General features: G+C 52.3%; 1 protein-coding gene across 1 annotated transcript in view; it reads left to right on the top strand.

Moving 5' to 3' along the window:
* DLGAP2 (DLG associated protein 2) overlaps window positions 1-24752 on the top strand; it is a 634262-nt gene that overhangs the window by 531066 nt on the left and 78444 nt on the right. The window contains exon 8 of the mRNA XM_055567595.1: window positions 15806-16866. Coding sequence (XP_055423570.1) covers window positions 15806-16866 — 1061 coding nt within the window. The remainder of the gene's footprint in view (window positions 1-15805; window positions 16867-24752) is intronic.

Genomic DNA, 24752 nt, shown 5'->3' with positions numbered 1-24752 from the left:
GGACTAGGGCAGGCACCACGGACTAGCTCGGGCACCAGGACCAGGGCAAGCACCATGCACCAGGTTGGGCACCAGGACCAGGGTGGGCACCATGGATCAGGGTGGGCACCAAGACCAGGGCAAGCACCATGCACCAGGTTGGGCACCAGGACCAGGGTGGGCACCAGGATCAGGGCAAGCAGCACGGACTAGGGTGGGCACCATGGACCACGACGGGCACCATGGACCAGGGTGGGCACTGCAGACTAGGGTGGGGACCAGGATCAGGGAAGGCAGCACAGATCAAGGTGGGCACCAGGACCAGGGTGCCCACCGGGGACCAGGGTGGGCAGCGTGGACCATTGTGGGCACCATGGACCAGGGCGGGCACTGGGACCAGGGTGGGCACCGTGGACCAGGGCAGGCACCACAGATCAGGGCAGGCACCGTGGGCCAGGGCGGGCACCAGGACCATTGTGGGCAGTGTGGACCAGGGCGGGCACCGGGACCAGGGCGGGCACGGGGACCAGGGCGGGGACCAGGATCAGGTCAAGCAGCACGGATTAGGGTGGGCACTGTGGACCATGATGGGCACCATGGACCAGGGCAGGCATTGCGGACTAGGGTGGGGACCAGGACCAGGGCGGGCAGTATGGATCAGGGCAGGCACCAGGACCAGGATGGGCACCGTGGATCAGGGTGGGCACCGTGGACCAGGGCGGGCACCAGGACCATTGTGGACAGTGTGGATCAGGGCGGGCACCGGGACCAGGATGGGCACCATGGATCAGGGTGGGCACCGTGGACCAGGGCGGGCACCAGGACCAGAGCAGGCACCGTGGATCAAGGCAGGCACCGCGGATCAGGGTGGGCACCGTGGACCAGGGCGGGTAGCATGGACCAGGGCAGGCACCGTGGACCTGGGTGGGCACCGGGACCACGGCAGGCACTGGGACCAGGGTGGGCAGTGTGGACCAGAGTGGGCACCACAGACCTGTGCACATGCGTTTCTTCCTCCCCATCCTGGAGGCTGGACCTGGAGATGGAGGCGCCGCAGGGCAGCCCCAAGGCCTGTCTCCGAGCCGTTTGGACAGTGCTCTCCTCCTGTGGTCGTCCCTCCACGCCTGCCTGTGTCCTGGTCTCCTCCTCTCAGGACACCGTCACGTTGCACTCGGCCTCGCTGGGGACCCTCCCCTCCAGATGCGTCTCTGGCACACAGGCAACAGAACAGGGCCATCAGCGCACTGCCAGAGCAGAGCTGGGAGGGGCTATGGAGTGGGAGACCCCCCCACCCAGCCCCAGCAGCTTTCCTATCCTCCTTTCTCTTGCTTCATGTTTAAATTTTTTAATTTTACTTCCCTTTCTCCTTTCTGTTTGTAAAACCAAATCAAATCGTTATTGGAGCGTGTCAGCATTTAAATAAACAAGCAAACTTGAAATGGACTTTCTAATATCACGGGAAACACCCTTGTGCAGAAGTGACATCATCACCTAAGACTGCTCCTTCTGGAGAACACTGCACATCTGCTTCCCCAGCTCTGGGTATAAATGTTCTTCTGGCTTCAAAGATTCTGCCTCACTTATGTCCCAGAAGTTCACACTAATTCATAAACACCCTCACATAGTGAACGATCCATGCTTTGCCGCTTCCTGGCCACAAGACCTGGTTTTAATCATTAATACACTTATTCGATGTATAGAAGCGTGCAGAAATATCTCAACTTCAGTTTTTTTTTAATTTATTTTCTAAATGAGCAGAAAGGAGTGGCTGATTTGTAGACACACTTTTCTCTCCGACTTGTAATGAAGTAAAAGAAGGTTCGGTTCTACTCAGGTTCTGAAAGCAGATCTTTGTAGGAAGGAAACCCAGTCACACAGAACACAGACACATACCTGCCGGGGTCCTGGGTTCAGGCCCTGCCCACCTGCCCACCTACACCTGTGCGGGGACCTTCTCTAAGCTTCTCACATGAGCTATTCTGCCCCAAAGAAAGGTCCCTGTTAATGAATCTCCACTTGTAGTCATTGATTCTGGGGAAAAACGAGATAATGGCCTGAATCCACATTGGTGCTGCCTCCTGAATCTTTTGATTTAGCAAAAGATTGGTCTGCTCCTAGAAATTGCCAGCACCGTTTGTGATAAATGGATCTTGTCCTGGCTACTTTCTGGTGCAGAGCGTGGATTTTAAATTATAATGTTTACACCTGGGATTGCACTATGAGTTTCCATCGTGTAAAATCTTAAATTGAATTTAATTTTCATAAAACTTCAAGTTTATAAGTTGAGTCTTTTAAGGTGGTCATGAACCCTACCTGAAAATTTACCATGAATTCTTATTTCAAAATCACTTATGAAATAATCGTCAAAAATCAATTATTTTAAAACAAGCATTCTTTTTGCTGGATTCTGATATATACATTGGGAATTGGCAACAGACATTTCTGACAGGCTATAAATTTTTGTCGAGGCAGAAATATAAGGTAATCATCAAAAAACTATGTAAAAGGAGAGATTGATTTAAATTAAGGAGTCTGATTTGTATCGAAGGAATTCAAGGAGAAAGAGACTTGAAAGGCAAATATAATTATTTTTTCGAAGCTGCACGTTGTGTTTCACAGGTGTATTTTCTAATAAAGAGTCAGAAATGACTTTCAGCTTCATGAGTAAGGGATTGGATTTACAACTGACAGAAGTTGCTTTTTTCCTGTGCTTTGGAAGCCATTGTTTTTCGTGAAGAATAAAGATCTATCTAAAAGCTATTTATTTAACCCATAAATAAGAAGTCATTTGGCAATTAAGTACAATTCGGTTGCCAGCGTGGTTGCTCTCCATAAATGCTTGAACAAAAATATGGTGAAATTCTGGAAAGTAGCTTAAGATTTCGGCACCTGAGTTTATTTTTGTGACAATTTTATTATTGGTTCATTTTGGATGTGCTGGGTATTTGTTGCTGCCTGGGCTTCTTTAGCTGTGGTCTGCAGGCTTCTTCTCTGGCTGTAGTGCCTGGGCTTCCTCTCTGGCTGTGGTGCCCGGGCTTCCTCTCTAGCTGTGGTGCCCAGGCTTCTTCTCTAGTTGTGGTGCCCGGGCTTCTTCTTTAGCTGTGGTGCCCGGGCTTCTTCTCTAGTTGTGGTGCCTGGGCTTCCTCTCTAGCTGTGGTCTGCAGGTGCTTCTCTAGTTGTGGTGTACGGGCTCTTCTCTAGCTGCGGCTTCTGGGGTCCAGACCACAGACTCGCTAGTTGGGGTGCACGGACTTGGTCACTCCTCAGCATGTGGGATCTTCCCAGATCAGGGATCGAACCCATGTCTCCTGTGTTGACACGCAGATTGTTTACCACTGAGCCACCAGGGAAGCCCAGCATCTGAGTTTAGAATCAGAAAACTCCTTGTGTTGATATTGTCCATTCAAAAGACATCTACGTGCAATTATTCTTCTAAGGTAGAACTTTGATATATGTGAAGTCAGGAGTAAGTAAAAACGCTACTTGCCTGTGTTACAAATTATTGATTAAAACTGCCAACCAAAGGCCCAAGTTAAATCAGCAGGGGGTGTGTGTGGGAGAAATCAGCACCATGCAGGATACACAGTGGAGCAAACCTTAAGATTTAAAAAGATGCAAGCTGATGGACTTCCCCGGTGGCTTGAACGGTAAAGCATCTACGTGCAATACTAGCTGAGATTGTGGTTCGAATGCATGAAACCCTCCTTTTGGTCAGTTTGGTTTGCAGGTTGGCCGTGTTCTGTTTGCACGAGGCGCAGTACTCATCCCCAAGTGTCCCGTCTACAAAGCCCTTTCTGGCTACAGGAAGTGGCTGCCTCAAGTCACCTTCAGAAAGACAGTTTGCTGCAGAGGTCACAGGAGTCAGGGCCCTGTCAGCATGAGCCCCGCTGCTGGTGACCGGAGGCCCGAGCACCCTTCCAGGAGGAGGGCAGCACAGGTGAGGTGCTGCTGCTCTGGTCATCATGCCCTGGGGCCTGGGCACCCCTCACGGCCGCTGGGACACCCCCACTTCTCTGTTGCTGCACTGATGAACTCTTGTCTCCAACTGTCCGGACTTCAGATCCCCGAGAAAGAGTGTGGTTCCTTGTCTCCATCATCAACGAGTGGAATGTGCTGGCTTGGCCTCACGCTGCGATGGGCCACGAGCCTCCCTCAGGCCCCACCCTCTGAAGGATGCTGGGAAGCAGGGTTTAGGGCCAGTCACACACAGGCAGGCAGCTGTGCCTCAGGGTCTTGTCCAAAGGTGCCTCGTTGGAAGAACAGGCAGTGGGTGGTTTTACTGGACACAGTGTACAGGGGTTGTGCTCGTCCTTGACGTGATTGTACAACACGATGCTTTGTCCCCCGGCGTGAGGCGGCTGCGGCGCAGCACGAGGCCTGCTTCTGAGGCGTTCCCGCGGTGCCCTGGATGCCCCTGCGGGTGCACCCGCAGGTCCAGACGCCTGCAAGCACTGCAGGCTGCACATGCCTGCTTCGTTCTGCCCCAGGGCCCTGGCTCAGACTGTGAGTGGACAGAGCGGCTGGGAGGTGGGCTGTTCCTCCGGGAGGCAGGCTACAGACCGCACGTGTGCTGTAGCCACATCTAGACCCAGGCAGCCTGGGGCCCTGCTGGGACGTGACGGCCATGGCACCTGGGCAGCTTCTGCCCCCGCTCGTCCATCTCCAGAGTTAAGCCTTTTGTCCTTTAGTGAGTGTCAGCTCGGGGGCCCCGGCACCGAGAGCAGGTGAGGGACCAGTGAGCGCTGTCCTGGATGAGATCGCAGGGGCCCGAGTGAAGGACGCAGGGGGCAGAGCAGCGGGACTCAGCAGAGGGGGGCTCGTGCACATTTTAACCTGAGGCCAACGTCTTCTTCAAGCGGTGGTTTGTCACATGTCGGCGGTGGGTGATGACTCAGACGCCCTGACCCTCCTTCACTGCCTGGTCCGTCTCATCCTGACACCCCGTCAGCTGCGCACGGTCCTCTTGGCCTTGGAGGCTGTGTTAGCTCACATGCTCTGCGTCCCCTGAAACCAGCATCTCCCACGCAGCTGCTCAGAGCGGGGCCAGCCCCCGACCTGAGCTGGTGCCCTGTGGGTGCTGGCATGTGGCTCTGGGATGAGGGAGGGTGGACGTGATGGACGTCGCAGCTGAGGCCAGTTCCGAGGAGGGCCGACTGGGCTCAGGTGGCGCCAGCAGGGAACACTGCAGGGGTCTGCAAGCCAGTGGGCCCCCGGCGGAGCAAGAGATCCCTCTCCTGCCTGGACCCTCCTCTCTGCTCTCAGCTTCCTCTCCTTCCTGGTTCTGACTGAGCTGTGCCTTCTGTTTCTCTCGTCTTCGCTAAGGAAAGGCTCTGTAGCACGCTCAGAGCCTGTTAGGTCCGCAGGGTGCTTCCTCCCCAGACAGCGCTGTCTCAGAAAGGCCTTGCCCTCCTCTCACTGGCAAACCTGCCCTCTCCACGACCCCAGGTTCCCTGGGGACCAGAGGGGAATGGCAGGGGAGTGAAAAGCATATTCCATTGGTCTCAGTCCCTGTGCTGATTTCTGTAAGGCTCACACACAAAGATGAAGCTCTTTACAAGGAAGGAAGGCCTTTCCTGGGGGCGCCCGCTGTGCAGGGTCACGGAGATGGAGACACTGTGACCCTCCCCGTCCTCTAACCATGGGTAAGGGCAGCTCCCTCACATGTGTTTCCTACCGAGATCCACAGGATGCTGTAACCCCTGCCTCCAGAAACTGGGTTCAGCCCTCAGGATTTAAACCTCTGTCATCTGAGAGGAGACCCACAGTGCTCCCTGTGAGTGAGGAAGGTTCCGGACCCAGCAGGGCCCGAGCATGCTCACGTGGTTCCATCCTCATCCGGCAGGCGGTTAAGCAGCTCTCAACCCTTTACTGTGTAACTTCAGTTAACATTGTCAAACCACTTAAAGTTCATTGATCCACTAATTCATACCTCATTTCATTTTATAAGAATGCAAAGTGTGAATAACAAAAGCCTGTAAAATATACTGGTGAAACGTAAATGCAAACTCAAAATCACGATCAGAGAACTTTCAAAAATGAAGGAGCAAAAGGAGACACGTGACCATCCATGGACCACAGACCAGCCCTGAGCTGTGCGGGGTGGACCCCGGACCAGCCCTGAGCTGCAAGGCAGTCAAGTCAGTGGGGGACGCAGCCTCATTCACGCCCATCCTGCCCCAGAGAAAGAGGACATTTAGGACAAACAAGCATTGTTTTCCTAAACTTTACTAAACAGGCCTTTCACTGAGTTCTAAACACATGAAGCAAAGTTTTTAAAATGATCTTTGTGTGTATTCAGTGTTGTGTTTTTATTTCTTCTACCATATGTATTAATTTATAAGAGATTTACGGGGCTGTGTCACCTGCCATACAGATACGTGCTGCTACCGCTGCCGTCACTGTGAGAACATTTTCCCACCCTGAACCCTGGGGGTCACCCCCACCCCAGCCCCCGAGAGCCATTTCTCTTTCTTTTGCCTTTCTGCACACTTTATATGGTGGAATCATGTAATGCGTGGTCCTTTGTGACAGCCCCTTCCACAAACACAGTGTCTTGAAGGTCCACCCACACTGTCACACGTTCCCACACTTAACTGGCTTTCATTGGAGAACAATATTCCATTTGGACAAACATAACCACTTCTGTACATCTGTTTGATGGGAATTTGGATTGTTTCCTCTTTTTAAACTATTATGAACAATGCTGCTGTGAACATTCATGTACAAGTTTTTGTGAGGATCCACTCTTATTTCTCGGGGGTGTGCACTCCCTCAGATTTGAATTCCTGGGTCACACAGTTGTTCCATGGTTAACCTTTTGAAGAGCTTTCCAAAGCGACGTGAAATTGTCCATATGTAGGGGCATGTCATCCATGAGCAGAGATAGCTTTACGTCTCCCTTTCTAATTTGAATGCCTTTTTCCTCCTTTTTCTTGTCTGATTGCTCTGGCTAGAACTTCCAGCAGCAAAAGTGGGCGGCTTTGTCTTGTTCCAGATCTTAGGGATATAGCTTTCAGTCTTCCACCAGTGAGAATGTGGGTTGTTCATAATTGCCTTGATCATGTTGAGGAAGTCGCCTTCATTCCCAGCTTTCCGAGTGTTTTTATCATGCAGTGGTGTTGGATTTTGGCAAGTGCCAGTTCGGCAACACCTGTATTACAGTACTAACGTGTTGTCACGTGGTGGTTAGTTTTTGTTCAGCTGAACCATCCTCACGTGCCCAGGATGAATCCCACTTGGCCGTGGTGTGTAATCCTTTCTCTGTGCTTCTGGATTAGGTTTGCTAGGTATGTTGTTGAGGGGTTTTGCTTCTATAGTCTTTAACAGATATTGGTCTATAACTCTTTTCTTCTGATGTCTTTATGTGGCTGCCATATCAAGGTAATGCTGGACTTGTGAGTTAAGAGGTCTTCCTCCCTCTACTAATTTTTTGTTAGAGTTTGAGAAGGATTGGTGCTAATTCTTGTCTGAATGTTAAGTAGAATTCACCCCTGAAGCCATCTGGTGCTGAACTTCTCATTGTTGGGTGATTTCTGGTTCCTGATTCCATCTCCCTGCTTGTAGTAAATTCTGCTGAGAATTCACTGTGGCAAGCCCTGCTGCATAATTCTGCCTTGTAGTTCTGGCATGACTTTCTGTTTCTTCTCAAAGTGATTGATGTGTTTCTGAGTTTGCCCATTTCATCTGGGTTATCTCATTTGTTGGCATTCAGTTGTTCATAGTACACTTATGGGCTTCCCTGGTAGTTCAGCTGGTAAAGAACCCGCCTACAATGCAGGAGACCCGGGTTTGATCCCTGGGTTGGGATGATGCCCTGGAGAAGGGAAAGCTACCCACTCCAGTATTCTGTCCTGGGGAAGTTCATGGACAGCAGAGCCTGGCGGACTACAATCTATGGGGTTGCAAAAAGCCGGACACGACTTTTACTTTCAATCCTTTTTATTTATATAAGGTTAGGTCATCCACCACTTTTGTTTCTGATTTTGAGTGCTTCTCTTCTTTTCCGTCTAGCTAAAGGGTTGTCAATTTTACTGATTTTTTTTTTTTTTTTTGGAGATCCAACTTCAGTATCATTGGTTCTCCGTATTGTTTCTTTTTAATTTATTTATTTTTATTTGGAGGATAATTACTTTACAATATTGTGTTTCTTTCTGCCATATATCTCTGTATCCTTTCTTATTTCATTTATCCCAGCTCTGAGCTTCATTCTGTCTCTCCTCCTGCTAGCTTTAGATTTAGTTTTATTTTTCTATCCATATGAATTTGAAGATCAGATTTTGAATTTTCACAAAGAATCCAGTTGGGGTTTGGGTGGTGATTGAGTTGGATTTGTACATCAATTGGGGGAATATCCCCATGTTAACTGTGTTAGTTCTTCCAATTTATGAATATGAGATATCTTTATTTTTTATTGAAGTACAGTTGACTTACAATGCATTAATTTCTGCTGTATAGCCAAGAGATTCCGCTGTACGTTCTCTTCTGAGGGCTCAGAGCAGCCTCCCATTTATTTAGAGCATCGCTAATGTCTTTCAACAATGTTTTGTAGTTGTCAGCATAAAAATCTGGAACTTCCCGGTTTAATTTTTGAGGAAACATTTTTAAAGGGGTTTCAAACTGGCTCGTTTTTGACACAATGGCCCCATCTTTCACACCTCACACAGCAAATTCAGGACAGGCCCACCGGCTCTCTCACTGTCCCCCCTGCCCAGCTCTTTGCTGCAAGGTCCTGGCGAGTGAAGCTCCCAAGGAGCCCCGTGGGTAGGCAGGCTGAGCTGGTGCTGTCTGGGGGGCCATGGGAAGGAGGGAGTCAGGGAGGGCCAGGAAGCACAGGGAGCCGGGCAATTCCAGGACCAACCAGAGGCGCACTGCTTCGCCCCAGATCCGACTGAGATTTCTGAGGGAGTGTTGGCAAGTTTCACTCATCTGGGAAAAGATGTCCTTCTTTATTTAGCAAGCACCACCACGGTTCACTGGAGGAAGTTTTTGCACTTCCATTTTGTCTTGCTTGGATTGTTCTTTCCCTTTGGTTCAGCGAGATTTCTCCTCCAACAGGGTTCTCCTTCTCAGTGAGGGAGCAGCGATGACACAGCAGACAGTCTGTCTTTCCCCTGAGGGGGGCGAAATCAGAGGGCAGTGCAGGCAGCTCGGGTGTGAGCGAGCTCCCAGCAGAGGGTCCTCGGGGAAGGACCTCCGGGCTCAGGTCTCTGCACCCAGGGGTGGGGCAGGCGCAAGGCTCCAGACTTCCCCAAAGCACCTGGGCCCATCGCCGCAGTGCATGTCCAGCCTGGGTGGCTCAGGCTGTGCTAGATGTTGAACCTGCAAGCCTGGTTTAACTAGAAAGGGCACAGAGGACCCCGCTCTACCCTCCCTGTCATCAGCTGCCCAGAGCCGGATGCAGGGTTCTGTCCAACGCAGCTCTGATGTGAGCGTGTACGTGTGTGTCTGCGTGTGTGGAGCCCCCTTGGGGCCCTGCCCACCTGCCCTGTGAGCCTTGGTCTCTGCCTGTGGTGGACACAGCTCCCGGGTTGGGGACAGCTTCCAGGAGGGTAAAGTCTGTGACTCGACCCAGCATGGTGAGCACTCCATCACATTAGCCATATTTTAAAAGGTTAATTCCACGACTCAGAATGTGTTTTTCACCAGGCATGCCAACTGTCTTGTGAAATCCAGCCATAAAATGTGCATTTAGATCCTCATGTGAATTTGGGGAGATAGTTAATGCATAATGATGATAATTGCTATTTTCTTTTGCTTAATAACAAAAAAGTGTTCAGTGAATAGCTGGAGATGAGGAAACCAAGATGCTTCCACGTTTTGTTACCTTACTTTCACAAAGAGAAATTACCAGCCCCTCAGTATTTATTATATGTTATGCAGACTTACTTAAAAAAAAAAAAAACCTGCACTCTAAGTCCTCATCACCTTTCCATTCGGACGTGATTTACGGTGGGTTATTATTCCATTCGGACATTATTACAGTGTGTTGCTATTGCTTCATTTTTGAGAGGTAAGGTGTAAGTTTCCACGCGTACACCAGGAAATTCAGTCCCTGAACTCAGGGGAAATGACAGTGTTATCAACATGTGGCAAAATCAAATTTAATTCATTTCAGTTAAACTTTTCTCTTTGATGCTGTTCATTTATGGAGCCACAGCCATAGCGTCGCTTGCAGGCTGAACATTAAGCAGAAATGTGATGTGTGTGTGGAGCAATAATGGGTTGGCTCTTTAGCATGGAGCAACTTTAGAACTGTATTAAATTACACGTTAATGGAAAAATAAAGCAGGCGATAATAGGACAACTTAGGCTGCTGTACAGTCTAGGTTACAGAACACGGTCATGCTGTTTACTAGCTGAACCCTGAATTTCCTTTGAAAACTTGCTTTTAACTGTGTTAAAATGTAATGGAACCTGAAATATCCCTTCCTAATATTTCAAGTTTTCCGGTTACAGTTTGGCCGTTGAGACGGGCAGGCGCTGTGTAGCTCTTAGGGGATGGCCACTCCTTCGAGGCCACGGTGCGGCTCATGCTGGATGGAGCGAGGCTGTGCCAGGGGGTGAAGGGCCCCCAGGCCCGGAATCGCAGACCCTGTGCTGTGAACGCACAGGGGATACCCCATGCTGCCCCCAGGAGACCATGCCCAGCCTCGCCCCGACCCCGGCATCCCTGGGAAACTTCTGCTTTCTCTCCTGCCAGCAGGCACTCCCTGGTAGACGTCTCGCCCCCAAGTTCCTGGGATCAGGGAAGCTGAGTCCCCTTTTATCACTCGTCCCCTAGTCTGGACCAGCCTGACAGGTGGCAGCTGTGGAGCCTGGGACAGGGCCTTGGAGCCCACACTGGTGTTGGCCAGCGTGGTGGTGCCAGATGCTCAGTGAGGCCGAGCGCGTGGAGAGGCCTGAGTCAGCAGAGACAGGTTACTGACAGGAGGCTCCAGCCGAGACCATGGAGTCTCAAATCCCTGTTCCTGGAGTCAGGAGTAGACAGGTTACTGACAGGAGGCTCCAGCCGAGACCACGGCATCTCAGATCCCTGTTCCTGGACTCAGGAGCAGACAGGTTACTGACGGGGAGGCCCCAGCCGAGACAACAGTGTCTCAGATCCCTGTTCCTGGACTCAGGAGTAGACATGTTACTGATGAGGAGGCCCCAGCCAAGATCATGGAGTCTCAGATCCCTGTTCCTGGAGTCAGGAGTAGACAGGTTACTGACTGGAGGCTCCAGCCCAGACCACGGAGTCTCAGATCCCTGTTCCTGGACTCAGGAGCAGACAGGTTACTGACGGGAGGCTCCAGCCCAGACCACAGCGCCTCAGATCCCTGTTCCTGGAGTCAGGAGCAGACAGGTTACTGACGGGGAGGCCCCAGCCGAGACCACGGAGTCTCAGATCCCTGTTCCTGGACTCAGGAGCAGACAGGTTACTGACGGGGAGGCCCCAGCCGAGACCACGGCATCTCAGATCCCTGTTCCTGGACTCAGGAGCAGACAGGTACTCACGGGGAGGCCCCAGCCGAGACCACGGCATCTCAGATCCCTGTTCCTGGACTCAGGAGCAGACAGGTACTCACGGGGAGGCCCCAGCCGAGACCACGGCATCTCAGATCCCTGTTCCTGGACTCAGGAGCAGACAGGTTACTGATGGGGACACCCCAGCCGAGACCATGGTGTCTCAGATCCCTGTTCCTGGCTGGCCTGGGCATGAGGGCACACTCAGACCACGGCCTGGACATGAGGGGTGACACTCCAGGAGCCTCAAACCTCAACCTCCGGCTGGTCTGGGGTGTGAGCTTGTAGTCACCACCCTCCACCCAGGCAGGGGTCTTGTTTTCTGCAGAATGGCCCCAAGATATGTGTCAGATGGCACATCCATCCCTGAGGAGCAACCAGGACCCTGTGTTATCACTGCGCTGATATTGAATCTTTCGTCTCATTTCTTCAGGACGTTTTCCTTTTTCTGCAATTCCCTCACTTCCCCAGCTAGTAACTGCTGACTCTGCTCTTTGAGCTTCGGGGAAGCCTGGGAGCCTAAAACCTTTTCTCCAAGCTGAGAACGGGGGACGTGGAGGGGCCTGTGTGCTGGGCCTGCAGGGTCCCGCCCCATTTCCACAGGCATCGTTGGTCCGGTGCCTGGCAGCTGGAGATGCCTCTCCTGCAGGGTCATCGAGAGAACTGGGTCAGTGGCCATCGGGGAGACACCTCGTGTCTGTCTGCTTTCTTCCCCGTTTGCCTTGGTGGCCGGGGGGGCACCTTTGGGGCCAGGGTGGGTGGCTCTGTGAGCATGGGTCCTCACCTCGTGAGGTGGTGCCAGGGCAGGTCTGTGAGTGAAGAAAGCGGGATGCTCTTGGTGGAGGGGGATAGGGCCCCCGGCCCTGGGGGGTTGCTGGACCCCATGGCAGGGTCAGGCTCAGTCAGCTTCCTTCCTGAGAGCGTGAGGCCCTTGGCGCTGACAGGGTGCCCTTCTTGTCCCCGTCTGGACAAGCGCACGGGGGTCCCAGGCTTGTCTGAGCCGAGGCGGGTGGTGTTGACGCCAGGTCTCAGAGAAGAAGTCCTGGAGGAAGCGTGCAGCCTGGGGGGCGGGGCATGGAGAGGACCCGCAAGAGCAGCCGCCGGTGTGACCCAGTGCAGGATGCTCCCTGAGGCTGAGAGACGAGCCAGCAGCGCGGGGCGCCAGGCTCCCCTGGTCTCCTAAGGGCTTGGAGCCTCTGCTGGGCCTGGCGTGGGCTGGGGCCGGCCAGTGGCCTCAGGGGGCCCGCCACCCCATCTGTGTTCCCTGCATGTACATATTGTGTAGGGGTGTATGCATCACAGATGCTTGTCACGTGTGCACATTATACACTCTAACAGGATCTATTCCCTGTGTGTACTGGATCCTTACTAGACACTATACGTGTGTACTATGTATGAATATATGCCTTATATATACATGTTATGTGTCCATTATACATGGTAATAGAACCTATTCCCTAGGTGTATTATATGCATGTTAGTTGCTCAGTCATGTCTGACTCTTTGCAACCCCATGGTCTGTAGCCAGCCAAGTTCCTCTGTCCATGGAATTCTCCAGGCAAGAATACTGGAGTGGGTTGCATACCCTGCTCCAGGGGATCTTCCCAACCCAGAGTCAAACCCATGTCTCCTGCAGTGCAGGCAAATTCTTTACCACTGAGCCACTAGGGAAGCCCCATATATATGCATACTATATACTATATGTGCATATTATATATATGTATTACATACACATGTTATGTGTACATATTATACATGATCATAGAATCTATTTCCTGTGTATGCATATTTATATTATATATACATATTGTATACTGTAATAGAGCCTTTTTTTCTGCATATTATAAATGAATATGTATATTACCTATACACTTGTGTAAAGAGCCTGTTGATGAAAGTGAAAGAGGAGAGTGAAAAAGTTGGCTTAAAGCTCAACATTCAGAAAACTAAGATCATGGCATCTGGTCCCATCACTTCATGGCAAATAGATGGGGAAACAATGGAAACAGTGGCTGACTTTATTTTTCTGGGCTCCAAAATCACTGCAGATGGTGATTGCAGCCATGAAATTAAAAGACACTTACTCCTTGGAAGAAAAGTTATGACCAACCTAGACAGCATATTAAAAAGCAGAGATCTTACTTTGTCAACAAAGGTCCATCTAGTCAAGGCTATGGTTTTTCCAGTGATCATGTATGGATGTGAGAGTTGGACTATAAAGAAAGCTGAGTGCCAAAGAATTGATGCTTTTGAACTGTGGTATTGGAGAAGACTCTTGAGAGTCCCTTGGACTGCAAGGAGATCCAGCCAGTCCATCCTAAAGATCAGTCCTGGCTGTTCATTGGAAGGACTGATGTTGAAGCTGAAACTCCAATACTTTGGCCACCTGATGCGAAGACCTGACTCATTTGAAAAGATCCTGATGCTGGGAAAGATTGAGGGCAGGAGGAGAAGGGGATGACAGAGAATGAGGTGGTTGGATGGCATCACCAACTCAATGGACATGGGTTTGGGTGGACTCTGGGAGTTGGTGATGGACAGGGAGGCCTGGCATGCTGTGGTTCATGGGGTCACAAAGAATCGGACACGACTGAGCGACTAAACTGAACTACACCACTTGTGTATATTACATACTGTAATAGAATCGGCTTCCTTACACATTTGTTGTTGTTCAGTTAGTTGTGTCCAGCTCTCTGTGATGCTATGGACTGCAGCATGCCTGTACATATTAGGGTCTGTATTTTCTGTATGTATTACATTATATATCATATATTCTTACTATGTACTATTGTGACCCATTGGACTATAGCTCTCCAGGCTCCTCTGTCCATTGGATTTTTCAGGCAAGAATACTGGAGTGGGTTGCCATGCCCTCCAGGGGATCTTCCCAACCCAGGGATCAGACCCGCGTCACCTGTGTCTCCTGCATTGCAGGCAGATTTCTTTACCTGCTGAGCCACTGAGGAAGCTATATATATATATATATAGTATATACTATAATGGGCTTCCCTGGTAGCTCAGATGGTAAAGAATCCATTTACAATGTGGGAGACCTTGGTTTGATCCCTGGCTCAGGAAGGTCCCCTGGAGGAAGGCATGGCAACCCACTCTAGTATTCTTGCCTGGAGAATCCCCATGGACAGAGGAGCCTGGCAGGTTACAGTCAGTGGGGTTGCAAGGAGTTGGACATGACTGAGCGACTAAGCACAGCACAGCACACATATACTATAAAGTCTGTATTTACTATATATATATTATATGCATACCGTGTACAATGTATACATATTATGTGTGGATATATGCATTATGTATACACATTACGTATGCATATAGTGTGCTGTGTTGGAGTCTGTATCTCCTGCACCTCTTTGATGGCCAGCTGGAAGCAACAGAAGCAGAAATCCTAGGACAGCAGGAAGTAGAGGTAGAGCGAGGGGCAAAGCCTGGAGCCCAGTAAACCCTGAACTTCATGAATTCTGACCCAAGAGAGTTGAAAATGGTAACCACAATCATGGTAACATAGCTAGAGTAACCATTGCATGCCCTCCTCCTGGACCTCCACTGTTGAGGACATGGAAGCCCACCTAGAGTCCTGCACCAGTGGGGGCAGAACCTAACTAGTCATGTCCGAGGCCCCGATCCAACCACTGGGCTGAGCAGCCTTCCCCCTGGCAAACCCAGCATCCTGCAGAGGTCAGCTCTGGTGGTTCGAGGGTCTCCGTACAGTAGCACCACTCACAAAATGAAACCTTTCTTCTGAGTAGAATTGTAGAGCTCAAAATCAACAGTGTGAAACAGGAAATCAGGGCATCATGGCTTCATCCTCATATTGACTTGGATGGTGGCCTTGAGAAAGTCACCTCTGCTTCTTGCCTGCATGACCAGTGTGTGGCTTTACGCAGCTCACAGCCAACCCTCCGTGTGGTGCATCAGCCCACCAGCTATCTCACTGCTTAAGTAGCTGGTGCTATTCCTCAAACTTCTTAAACTGAACTACAGCACTCAAATCTAGTCAGTGTAACTCTTTTTCCCCCAAACTGTTTGCTTAACACCACCAAATCTTACTGTCAAGACCTGATGACCATTTTAGACATTCAGTATTTGTAGTTGCAGAACCACCCTGGGAAATAGTGGTTACTCTCCTTCATACTCCTGGACTTTGGAGCTGTCCATGTGGTGTGAAAAAATGACCATTAAGTTGAGTGTCCATATCAGGAGTGGTCCCGGGATAAAAACAGTCCCCGTGTGGACAGGGGTGTCCACACAGGCTTTCCCTCCGGGTTGCTCCACATCTGACCCAGCTTCTGTGTTCTCTCGACAGACCAGCAGTATTCATGGTCCCCGACTCCGCACTTCAATGAAGAGAGGTACTCCCCCGCACCGAGGACTATGAAGGGCTTATCTGGGAGTCGGAACCCGCCGCTGTGCTCTGGCCACACATGTGGCCTGACGCCGCCCGAGGACTGCGAGCTAGGCCACCTGCACCACGGCCCCGAGGCACGGCCGCCCTACCTGCTCAGCCCTGCCGACAGCTGCCCGCTGGAGCACCACCGCTGCTCCCCGCGGACCTCCATCCACTCCGACTGCGTGATGCTGCCTGTGGTGCTGGGCGACCACGTGTCCAGCAGCACCTTCCCCCGCATGCACTATAGCTCCCACTATGACAGCAGGGACGACTGCGCCGTGGCCCACGCAGGCGCCAAAATCAACCGCATCCCGGCCAACCTGCTGGACCAGTTCGAGAAGCAGCTGCCGCTGCACCGGGACGGCTTCCACACGCTGCAGTACCAGCGCGCCTCCGCGGCAGCCGAGCAACGCAGCGAGAGCCCCGGCCGCATCCGGCACCTGGTGCACTCGGTGCAGAAGCTCTTCACCAAGTCCCACTCCCTGGAGGGCTCGTCCAAAGGCCACGTCAACGGCACCAGGGCCGACGGCAGGGCGGACGAGCACGCGCACGGCCACCACGCCAAGCACGGCCGGCGGAGCAAGAGCCGCGAGCGCAAAGTGGAGGGCCGGCCGCGTGGGGGCCCAGGCAGCTGGTGGGGCTCAGACGACAACCTGGACAGTGACAGCACCTGCCGCGCCTCCAGCGCGCTCGGCCGGCCCCACGCAGAGCCTTTGGCCCGCTGCTACCCCGACGCGCTGCCCGGCCCCTTCGGGGACCTCTCGCTGAGAACCTCCAAGAGCAACAATGACGTCAAGTGCTCGGCCTGCGAGGGCCTGGCCCTGACGCCCGACACCAAGTACATGAAGCGCAGCTCCTGGTCCACGCTCACCGTGAGCCAGGCCAAGGAGGCCTACCGCAAGAGCTCCCTGCACCTGGACAAGCCGCCCGGGCCCCCAGAGTTGAAGCCACCGCTGCGGCCCTGCCACTACCTGCAGGTGAGGGCTGGGTCCCGGTGCTACAGGACAAGGGGGCGTCCGGGCTCTGCAGGTCAGGGGGGCGTCCAGGCTCTGCAGGAGAAAGGGGCGTCCGGGCTCTGCAGGTCAGGGGGGCGTCCTGGCTCTGCGGGTGAGTGGGGGGATCCTGGCTCTGCAGGTGAGGGGGGGTGTCCGGGCTCTGCAGGTGAGGGGTGCATCCAGGCTCTACAGGTCAGGGGGGCGTCCGGGCTCTGCAGGTCAGGGGGGGTGTCCCTGCTCTGCAGGCGAGGGGGTCATCCCAACTCTGCAGGCTGATGGTGGGAGCATCCTGGGAGGACCTGGAGTGTAGCAGGCCAGTCCCGGGGGCCTCTGAGGCTGCAGGATCCAGTGACAGCCACAACGTGTGCACCCACAGCAACGTTTCCCCATCTGAAAGCGGCCAGTGGGGCCCAGGAATGAGTTTGCATGAGCTCACCAGCTTTCCCCATGCCAGCAGCTTTAAACCTTGGATATGTCAGGGAGCCTGGTTGTAGGAACCGAATCTGTTCTCTGGGGTGTGGGTGAAACACACCACAGGCAACAACAGGCACGGGCAGGTGCGGACATAGTGACCTCGGAATTCTCTGTTTGGGGCCCTTCCTGTCCTCTTGGCTCCTAACCACACGTGCCCAAATGAGAGGGGAGCCCAGCACCAAGAGGCCCCCTCTTTTTTCCAGAGGCCTCTGCAGTTACTTCTCTCAGCTAACAGCGCTGTTAGCAAAGCTCTGAAACCTGAAGTTTCCTTCAGGGCACATGTAATTTGCATTCCAGTCCGCCCTTCGATGGGTCATGCAGGCTGTGCAGGGGATTGGAAAGGTTCTCTTGGAATCCTGAGTAACCATCTGATCGCCAGCGTCTGATTGCTGGCTGAGCTGTCAGAATGTCAGTTAACCAAGCAGATAAGCAACTGTGATTCTTCTCAGGCATCAGGTGGCTGTGAATTGGAATTGCGTTAGCCATTCCAACCGCCACCTGGAGCACGCTCCATGACCCAGTGGATCTGGTTTAAAAGGAAAATGTGCTCATCAGATTGCTTTAATAGGCAGATTTATTCAAAGAGACAGATAGATTTAAATAGCAATATTTAAATAATATTGCTCATTTTATTTTAAAATAGTAATATTTGATTAATATTAATTAAAATATTAATATTTAAGAGACTTAAATTTTACTTGTAGTTACTTGCTAAATGCCCTTCAGTTGTGTCCAACTCTCTGTGACCCCATGTCCTACCAGGTTCCTCTCTCCTTGGAATCTCCAGGCAAGGATACTGGAATGGGTTGCCATTCCCTCCTCTAGGGGATCTTCTCAACCCAGGGATTGAACGCAGGTCTCCTGCATTGCATGCAGGTTCTTTACCACTGAGCCACCAGGAAGTCCTTGCTAATGCATAAATAGGAAGTTTTTGCCTGAACATCTGTAAAGGTCTGTGATAAATATGGGAGATGTGAGACCTGGAGTGCCCCAGGCCCCACCCCTCCCCAGGCTGCTGGTGTCCCGGGGGGCTGGAGCCCCAGCCCTCCCAGGCTCCCTGCTGACTGCACTGCACTTCCTGGGAATCCTCCCAGCCAGATCAGAGGCAGGGGAGTGGAAGAGTCTGTCTGTAGCTGCTGCTGTAGGAGTAAGATTTAAAAGAACAGAGGGGAGAAATAATTGCTCATAGGCTCTTTTTGTTTTCTCCACCAGAAGCTAGAGAAATCTGGAGGTGAGCAAAAGTGTTGTATTTTGTTTTCACCTTTGGTTTGTACAGAATACGTAGTTAACATTAGAGGAAGTCTGTTTTATGTTTTTAAGTAGGTCAAAGCAGACAACAGAATTGAAAGAAAATTCTGATGTTTTATTCTTTGAAAGAGCTTGTTTTGGTTGTTTCCTCCATCAGCAGACACAGCATCTAAAGTCAGAGTTTTAATGAATGTCACACTGACCAGGTGGGTGACGTGCAGCTGGTCAGCTCAGGAGCGGATGCCCCCTGTCACGCCCTGCCCTGAGTTCCAGGGACACAAGGTGGACGATGGCTGCCCGACCCTGGTGGGAGGACAGATGGGGGCAGCTGCCTCTGTCACACCTGGAGCACACTGGGAACATACCTGGAACACACTAGGAACACACCTGGAACACACTGGGAGCACACCGGGAGCACACTGGGAGCACACCGGGAGCACACTGGGAGCACACCAGGAGCACACTGGGAACGTGGGCCTTGACCCCTCCAGTGCAGCCCCCCTCCAGCGTCACGCAGCCCAGGACCAGCACCAGCTCTGGTCCCCTTCTCCCATCCTGGGCCCTGGCATCTCCCCCTGCCTCCTTCACTTTCTGTCCCTCCTTCCTGTCTCTGTTGTTTCTGCCCAACTGGTGGTCCAGACCCACGGGGTCCCTCCGGTGACCAGGGTCTCCCTCCACATGTGTGTTGACCATGCTGCAGTGTCTTGTCTGGGGTCTGCTGGGGGAAGAGCTCCCGGCCCGACATTCTGGGAGCTGTCGGAGGAGATGAGCAGAAGGACATGGAGCTGAGGGTCACTGTGAGCATGGAGGCTTCCCCAGGCTGGAAGGGCATTTCAGCCTTGCCCCCAATACCCAGCCCTGCCAAGGTCTGAGCGTCCCAGCCCCGGGCACCCAGCCTGCCCCACCGTCCTTCACGGGAAAGGGCTCCAAATGCTGTGGGTCGTGAGCAGCCTGCCCCCAGGTCACTCATGAAGCTGATGAGGTCCCCTGGCCCCAGCTCGAGTGCACACAGAAATACAGCCTATGACACTGCCTTTCCCAGTGTTGCTCACACAGTGGGTTCTGTGCTGAGGGCGGCGGGTGCACCAGCCCACGAGTCAGCTCCTCTCCGACTTCCCACTGCGAACATTCAGTCACACGGAGGCCCTGTCATTCTTAACTGGTGAAACGGAATGAAGTAGAATGCTCACCCACACAATATTACACGTTTCTGTAGTGACTGACGGTTTCCCAAGGGCCTTTCTTACACTCTCTCGAATCTAACCACAGCGTCTGATGTGTATGCAGTCAATGAGGCAGAGAGATTTACCAGGCTCACGGTAAATGCTCAAACCCCAACATTCGTCAATGAAGAATTTACTTCAGCAACATTTCTCAAACGCCTGCCTGTCACAGGCCCGAGACCAAACCAGCACCTGGCGGTGATGCAGTGAACGGTCGCAGCCTCCTGGGTCAGTCCACGTGCTGGACACTCGTCACTCCCATCGGCCCTGCCCCCGTGTGCTGGGATAGGGGGACAGCGTCCGGACAGAGGTGGGGTCACTTCAGACGGGGTGTGGAGAAGTCGGTCTCAGAGCTGACCCACACCCTCAGCTCTTGGTCAGAAGTCAGCGTTTACTTCAGGCCATGTGGAAGCACCCAAGGCCTGAGGCCTTTGAAGTGCTTGAGGCAGAAACCGGAAAAGGCCCATTTGGTAAAGATGGATGGTTTTTCTAAACCGCACATGGAAGGCTGACTGCACGTTATGCTCGACTTTTCGCTGCGTGAACGGGTGGCACCCCAACTCCCGCGTCGTTCAAGGCTCAAGTGCACAGGCTCATGTCCATGTAAAAAGCTTCCACACACTAATAAAACAGAGAAATAAAAGGAAGGTCACTTGTAAAATAAGTACATGAATCTTAATATAAAATCGTCTGGTCCCTGACAGACATGTCCAGAGGGAAGGGGAGAATTTGGGAGCTCGTTTCTGGGTGAAGACTTGCCGCTAATCTGGACCCGAGGAAGGAGTCTCAGAGGCCCACCCGCAGGCTGCTCTGACCCTCCAGGTGGAGCAGCGCATCACAGTTCCCTCCATCAGTGACACCGCGCAAAGGAAACCAAGAGCACTGTGGTTTACATACAGAAAAGAGCTGTAGTCAAGCTTGGGTCATCATAGATGGGAAGGCAAACACTGGGATCACACAGGACTGGAGCCTGCCCTCCAAAGGGTGGGATCACACAGGACGGCAGCTGATCCTCCACGGGGTGGGGTTGCGTCCTGCTTCTTGGCCCCCGGGGTGCCGGCCACGTCCCCCCAGTGTGTGGCATCACAGCTGCCCCAGACAGATGTCCAGGCTGCTCTCGAGGGCACCCCACTTGGACCCATGGTCTTGCACTGTGACAGCCTGGAACTGGGAAGCCCAGCTGTCTTGCTCTGTTATATTCCCAGGGCAAATGTGCCTGGCGTGCGTTTAAAACAAAACAAGAAAATTGTGGACTGAATGGAGAAGACATGTCCCCACATGGACACCTAGTGTTTAATAGCATTTTCTTCCTTGGTTTCAGCACCCGAAAGAGAATATTATTACAAAACCCCAGCCCTTGTACTTTTGCCATGCTGCTTAAAAGGAAGAAAGGACATTTTAATCTGCAGCCTGAAGTCTTCTTCAAGCAATAAGCAGGAGATACTGAAATCTACACTCACCTCGACTTTAGAAGATGCCTATTCAGAAATTGTAAATGTCACTCAGTGCTCTAAGCAAGTAGGAAATTAGAGTAATAATTATCTCTAAATGCAGCAAAGATTACACATGGATTCGCGGAAGCTGTGGATACTGTGAAAAGAAGTTTATTCGTCCATGAAAGGACTTGATGTTTTGGGGTCCACCCTGGCCACCCTCACGCCGGCCACTGCAGGTCTGTGACCCTGTAATGTGCTGAAGAAAGCGTTCTTCACTGAGGCCCGGTGGCGTTTCGGTGCCACTCCCCCGTTCTTTTTACAGTCTGCAGATATACGCTTTGGAATCAGCATTGCAACTGCCCTTGACTCTGGTTTACTCTCCTTCTATATTGAAATCTCTTCTGTCAAAGACTGAGAAATTGGCAGCTTCAATCAGGAACAAAAATATACAAGCTGATCTCATTTGTTAGTTAATTCACAAGCTGCTGGGAAAAAAAATCTCTACTTTGTTTTTTTTTAACAGAAACATGTTTTTGATTCACAAAAATTCCATAAGCTGCCAGTGGGAACATGTCTTCCCTGGCACGTGGCTCCTCCCCATCCACCTCCCGCCAGCCTCCTTGGAGCGCCCCCCCCACAGCCGAGCCCCTCTCCGGCGCGCTGGTGGGGGAGCTGGAGCCTCTGTGAGATTCTTCTGCCTGCTGCTCGAGTCCCAGTGACTTAGAGTCCCCAGCCTCACCTCCAGGAAGCCTTCCCCGATCACCTCCTCTCTGTCAACAACTTCCTCTGGCTCCTTCCCTATTTGCCCTCTGCACCTCCTTCTTTGCCCTAATTCAACCATAATTCACTTTATTTTATGCCTGTCTGCTCTACTGAAATGTATTCTTATTTGGGACTAAATTTTCTTAAATTAAAAAAATAAGTTCACTTTTTATTACAATAGTTATTAATATATATGGTCCATGTAGAAAATTTAGAAAATATAAATATAAAGAAAAATCATTGAAAAGCCCACCGTTACTGTCTCCCAGTGATCACTGCACATCCTCCCGGCTGTGTTTCTATGCATAATACAGCATCTCTGTCTTTCAGGGCTTCCCTGGTGGCTCAGAGATAAAGAACCCCCCTGCCAATGCAGGAGACAAAGGAGACACGGTTCAATTCCTGGGTCTGGAAGATCCCTGGAGGAGGACATGGCAACCCACTCCAGTATTCTTGCCTTGGAAATCCCATGGACAGAGGAGCCTGGTGGGTACAGTCCATGTGGTCTCAAAACATCGGACACAACTGAACACGCATGCACACGCACACACATCTGCCTTTACAGTGTAGAAACATGGTGTCCAAAGTTTAAAAAGTGCTCTCCCTCATGGACATCTCTCCTTGGCTAAATACTCGTTCTTGTGCATATTATCCATGGCATGGTTTAGTAGATATTTTCAACCACCCCATGAGATATTATCAGTTTCCTCCTTTGACCCTAATGATCAGTTCACAGTCCCCGGCACGAATCCTGTTGTCTGGGGACATTGCTGGGTCAGAGGCACCCACAGATCGAGTCTTCCGACTAGTGGCATAAAGCGTGGGCCCATGTTACTGCTGGGCATGAGGCAGGGGGCAGCCTCTGTCCCACAGCCTTGTCCATCCTCCAGTGTGTCGGGATTGCTGAAACTGACCCCCGTGAGGAGAGAGGCGAGAGAAGCCTGGAGAAGCCCAGACTTCTCTCCTCCTGATCTCTTCTCCCGAGAGTCCCCACTCCTGTAAACCTGTGTCTGTTTCCCCAGTGGCTATGTTGCCGGCATTTCTTCTTCTTCCCGCAGTGTCTCTGGGAGCTCTGCACTGCCCTCTGTGGTCTCGTGCCCACCCACCTGCCCAGGTCTGGACGGCTCCCCAGGGTCACCATCCCCTTGAAAGCCGCTGGGAGATGGGCGCTCAGCACCTGGCTGTAGGGAGCTTGGACATGCTGCCCCCAAGCCCTGCTCTGCAGCTGGGAGTCCCTGGGCCACGCCGCCCTGAGGGTCAGGCCTGTGAGGACCCAGAGTCTCCGTCCTGTGAAGCCCCCTCCTCTTCCACGTGAGGCTGGTGTGTCTCCGTGTCTTTCATGGACCCAGCCTGGCCCGGGGTCGGGGCTGGTTCCGCACCCAGGCTGCAGGGAGGATCCGCGGAGCGTCACCATGGGGCCTGGGGGGCTCGGTACCCATGCGCTCACCCTCACTGAGGGCCGCCCGCTCTCTGCGTGTTGGTGGGGGCCCCAGAAGGGGCATCCGTCCTGCCCTGGGCTACAGTGTGCAAGATGAAAGATGAAGAAAAAGTGCTTTCAGCTGATAACTCTGCCCTGGCGGCCAGCCCTGCGTGTCCCTGGCTGGGACGGTAACGAACAGCCCAGTGGCCCCATCAAAACTGGAGAGATGACAGATGAACGCATCTACAGACAAGCTCATAGACACAGAGAAAAGACGTGCAGCTGCCGAGGCGGGCAGGAGGGGTGGGGAGGACTAGGGGTTTGGGGTTAGCAGATGTAAACTAAAGTTTACAGGTGGGTAAACAGCAAGTCCTACTGGATAGCACGGGGAACTGGATTCAATATCCTGTGATAACCACAGTGGAAAAGAATATGAAAAACAGTGTATATATGTATAACTGAATCACTTTGTTATACAGCAGAAATTAACACAAGGTTGTAAATAAATTGAACATCAATTAAAAAAAAATTTTTTTTTTTAATGTGGAAAGATGGCAAGACTCCTTTTACAATGAATCCACTCCAGTATTCTTGCCTGGAGAATCCCCATGGACAGAGAATCCTGGCAGGCTCCCTGGGGTCCATGAGGTCGCAAGGAGTCAGACAGGACTGAACAACTACGCACAGCGCAGCGAGAGTGTACTTAAGTCTCTAAACGTTAACCATAGGACAAGCCCCACCTATGAAGACTTTGTCAACACGGAACTGCATCGTCCCCTGTCTCCACAAAGAGCATGGTGGGAGATTCCCTCCTCCAGCGTGAAGAGCATGTGCACTGGGTCCTTGGACTACATAGCTCCGTGCGATGGTGCCGGCGCATGTGGACTCACACAGCCCCCTACACTTGGCCGCTGCCTGATGCGGTTTTGGTTTTTGTCAGCATCACGGCTGGTGGAGCGTGAAGGGACCGCTCTGCCCTGAGCGCCCATGGCGGAGACACCCTGTGATGTGTGTGCTGTGTGAGGACCTCGGGTTTCCTGGGGGGCGGGTCAGCACCGAGTGCAGGCCTGGTCCTTCCTGCCTGCAGCGCAGCCTGCACGCGCGCCTCCGACAGCACACGGTCTGAGTGCCGGGACTCAGGTCCGGGCGTGTCCTGGCGTGCAGGGCCCCAGCGTGCAGGGCCCCGGCGTGGGGGCCATGACCCATGCCCCATGTCTGCACTCACAGGCCTCAGGGCTTCCTCCTCTGGTTTCCTTCTTGTCCTCCTTTCTTCCTCTCCACACTGGAGACCTCTTTTGTCCAGTT

This window comes from Bubalus kerabau, chromosome 2 (genome assembly GCF_029407905.1).
Source record: "Bubalus kerabau isolate K-KA32 ecotype Philippines breed swamp buffalo chromosome 2, PCC_UOA_SB_1v2, whole genome shotgun sequence".
In the NCBI taxonomy this organism is placed as follows: Eukaryota; Metazoa; Chordata; class Mammalia; order Artiodactyla; family Bovidae; genus Bubalus; species Bubalus kerabau.
The sequence above is the reverse complement of the archived record's forward strand: the minus strand, read 5'-3'. Positions and strand labels throughout refer to the sequence as shown.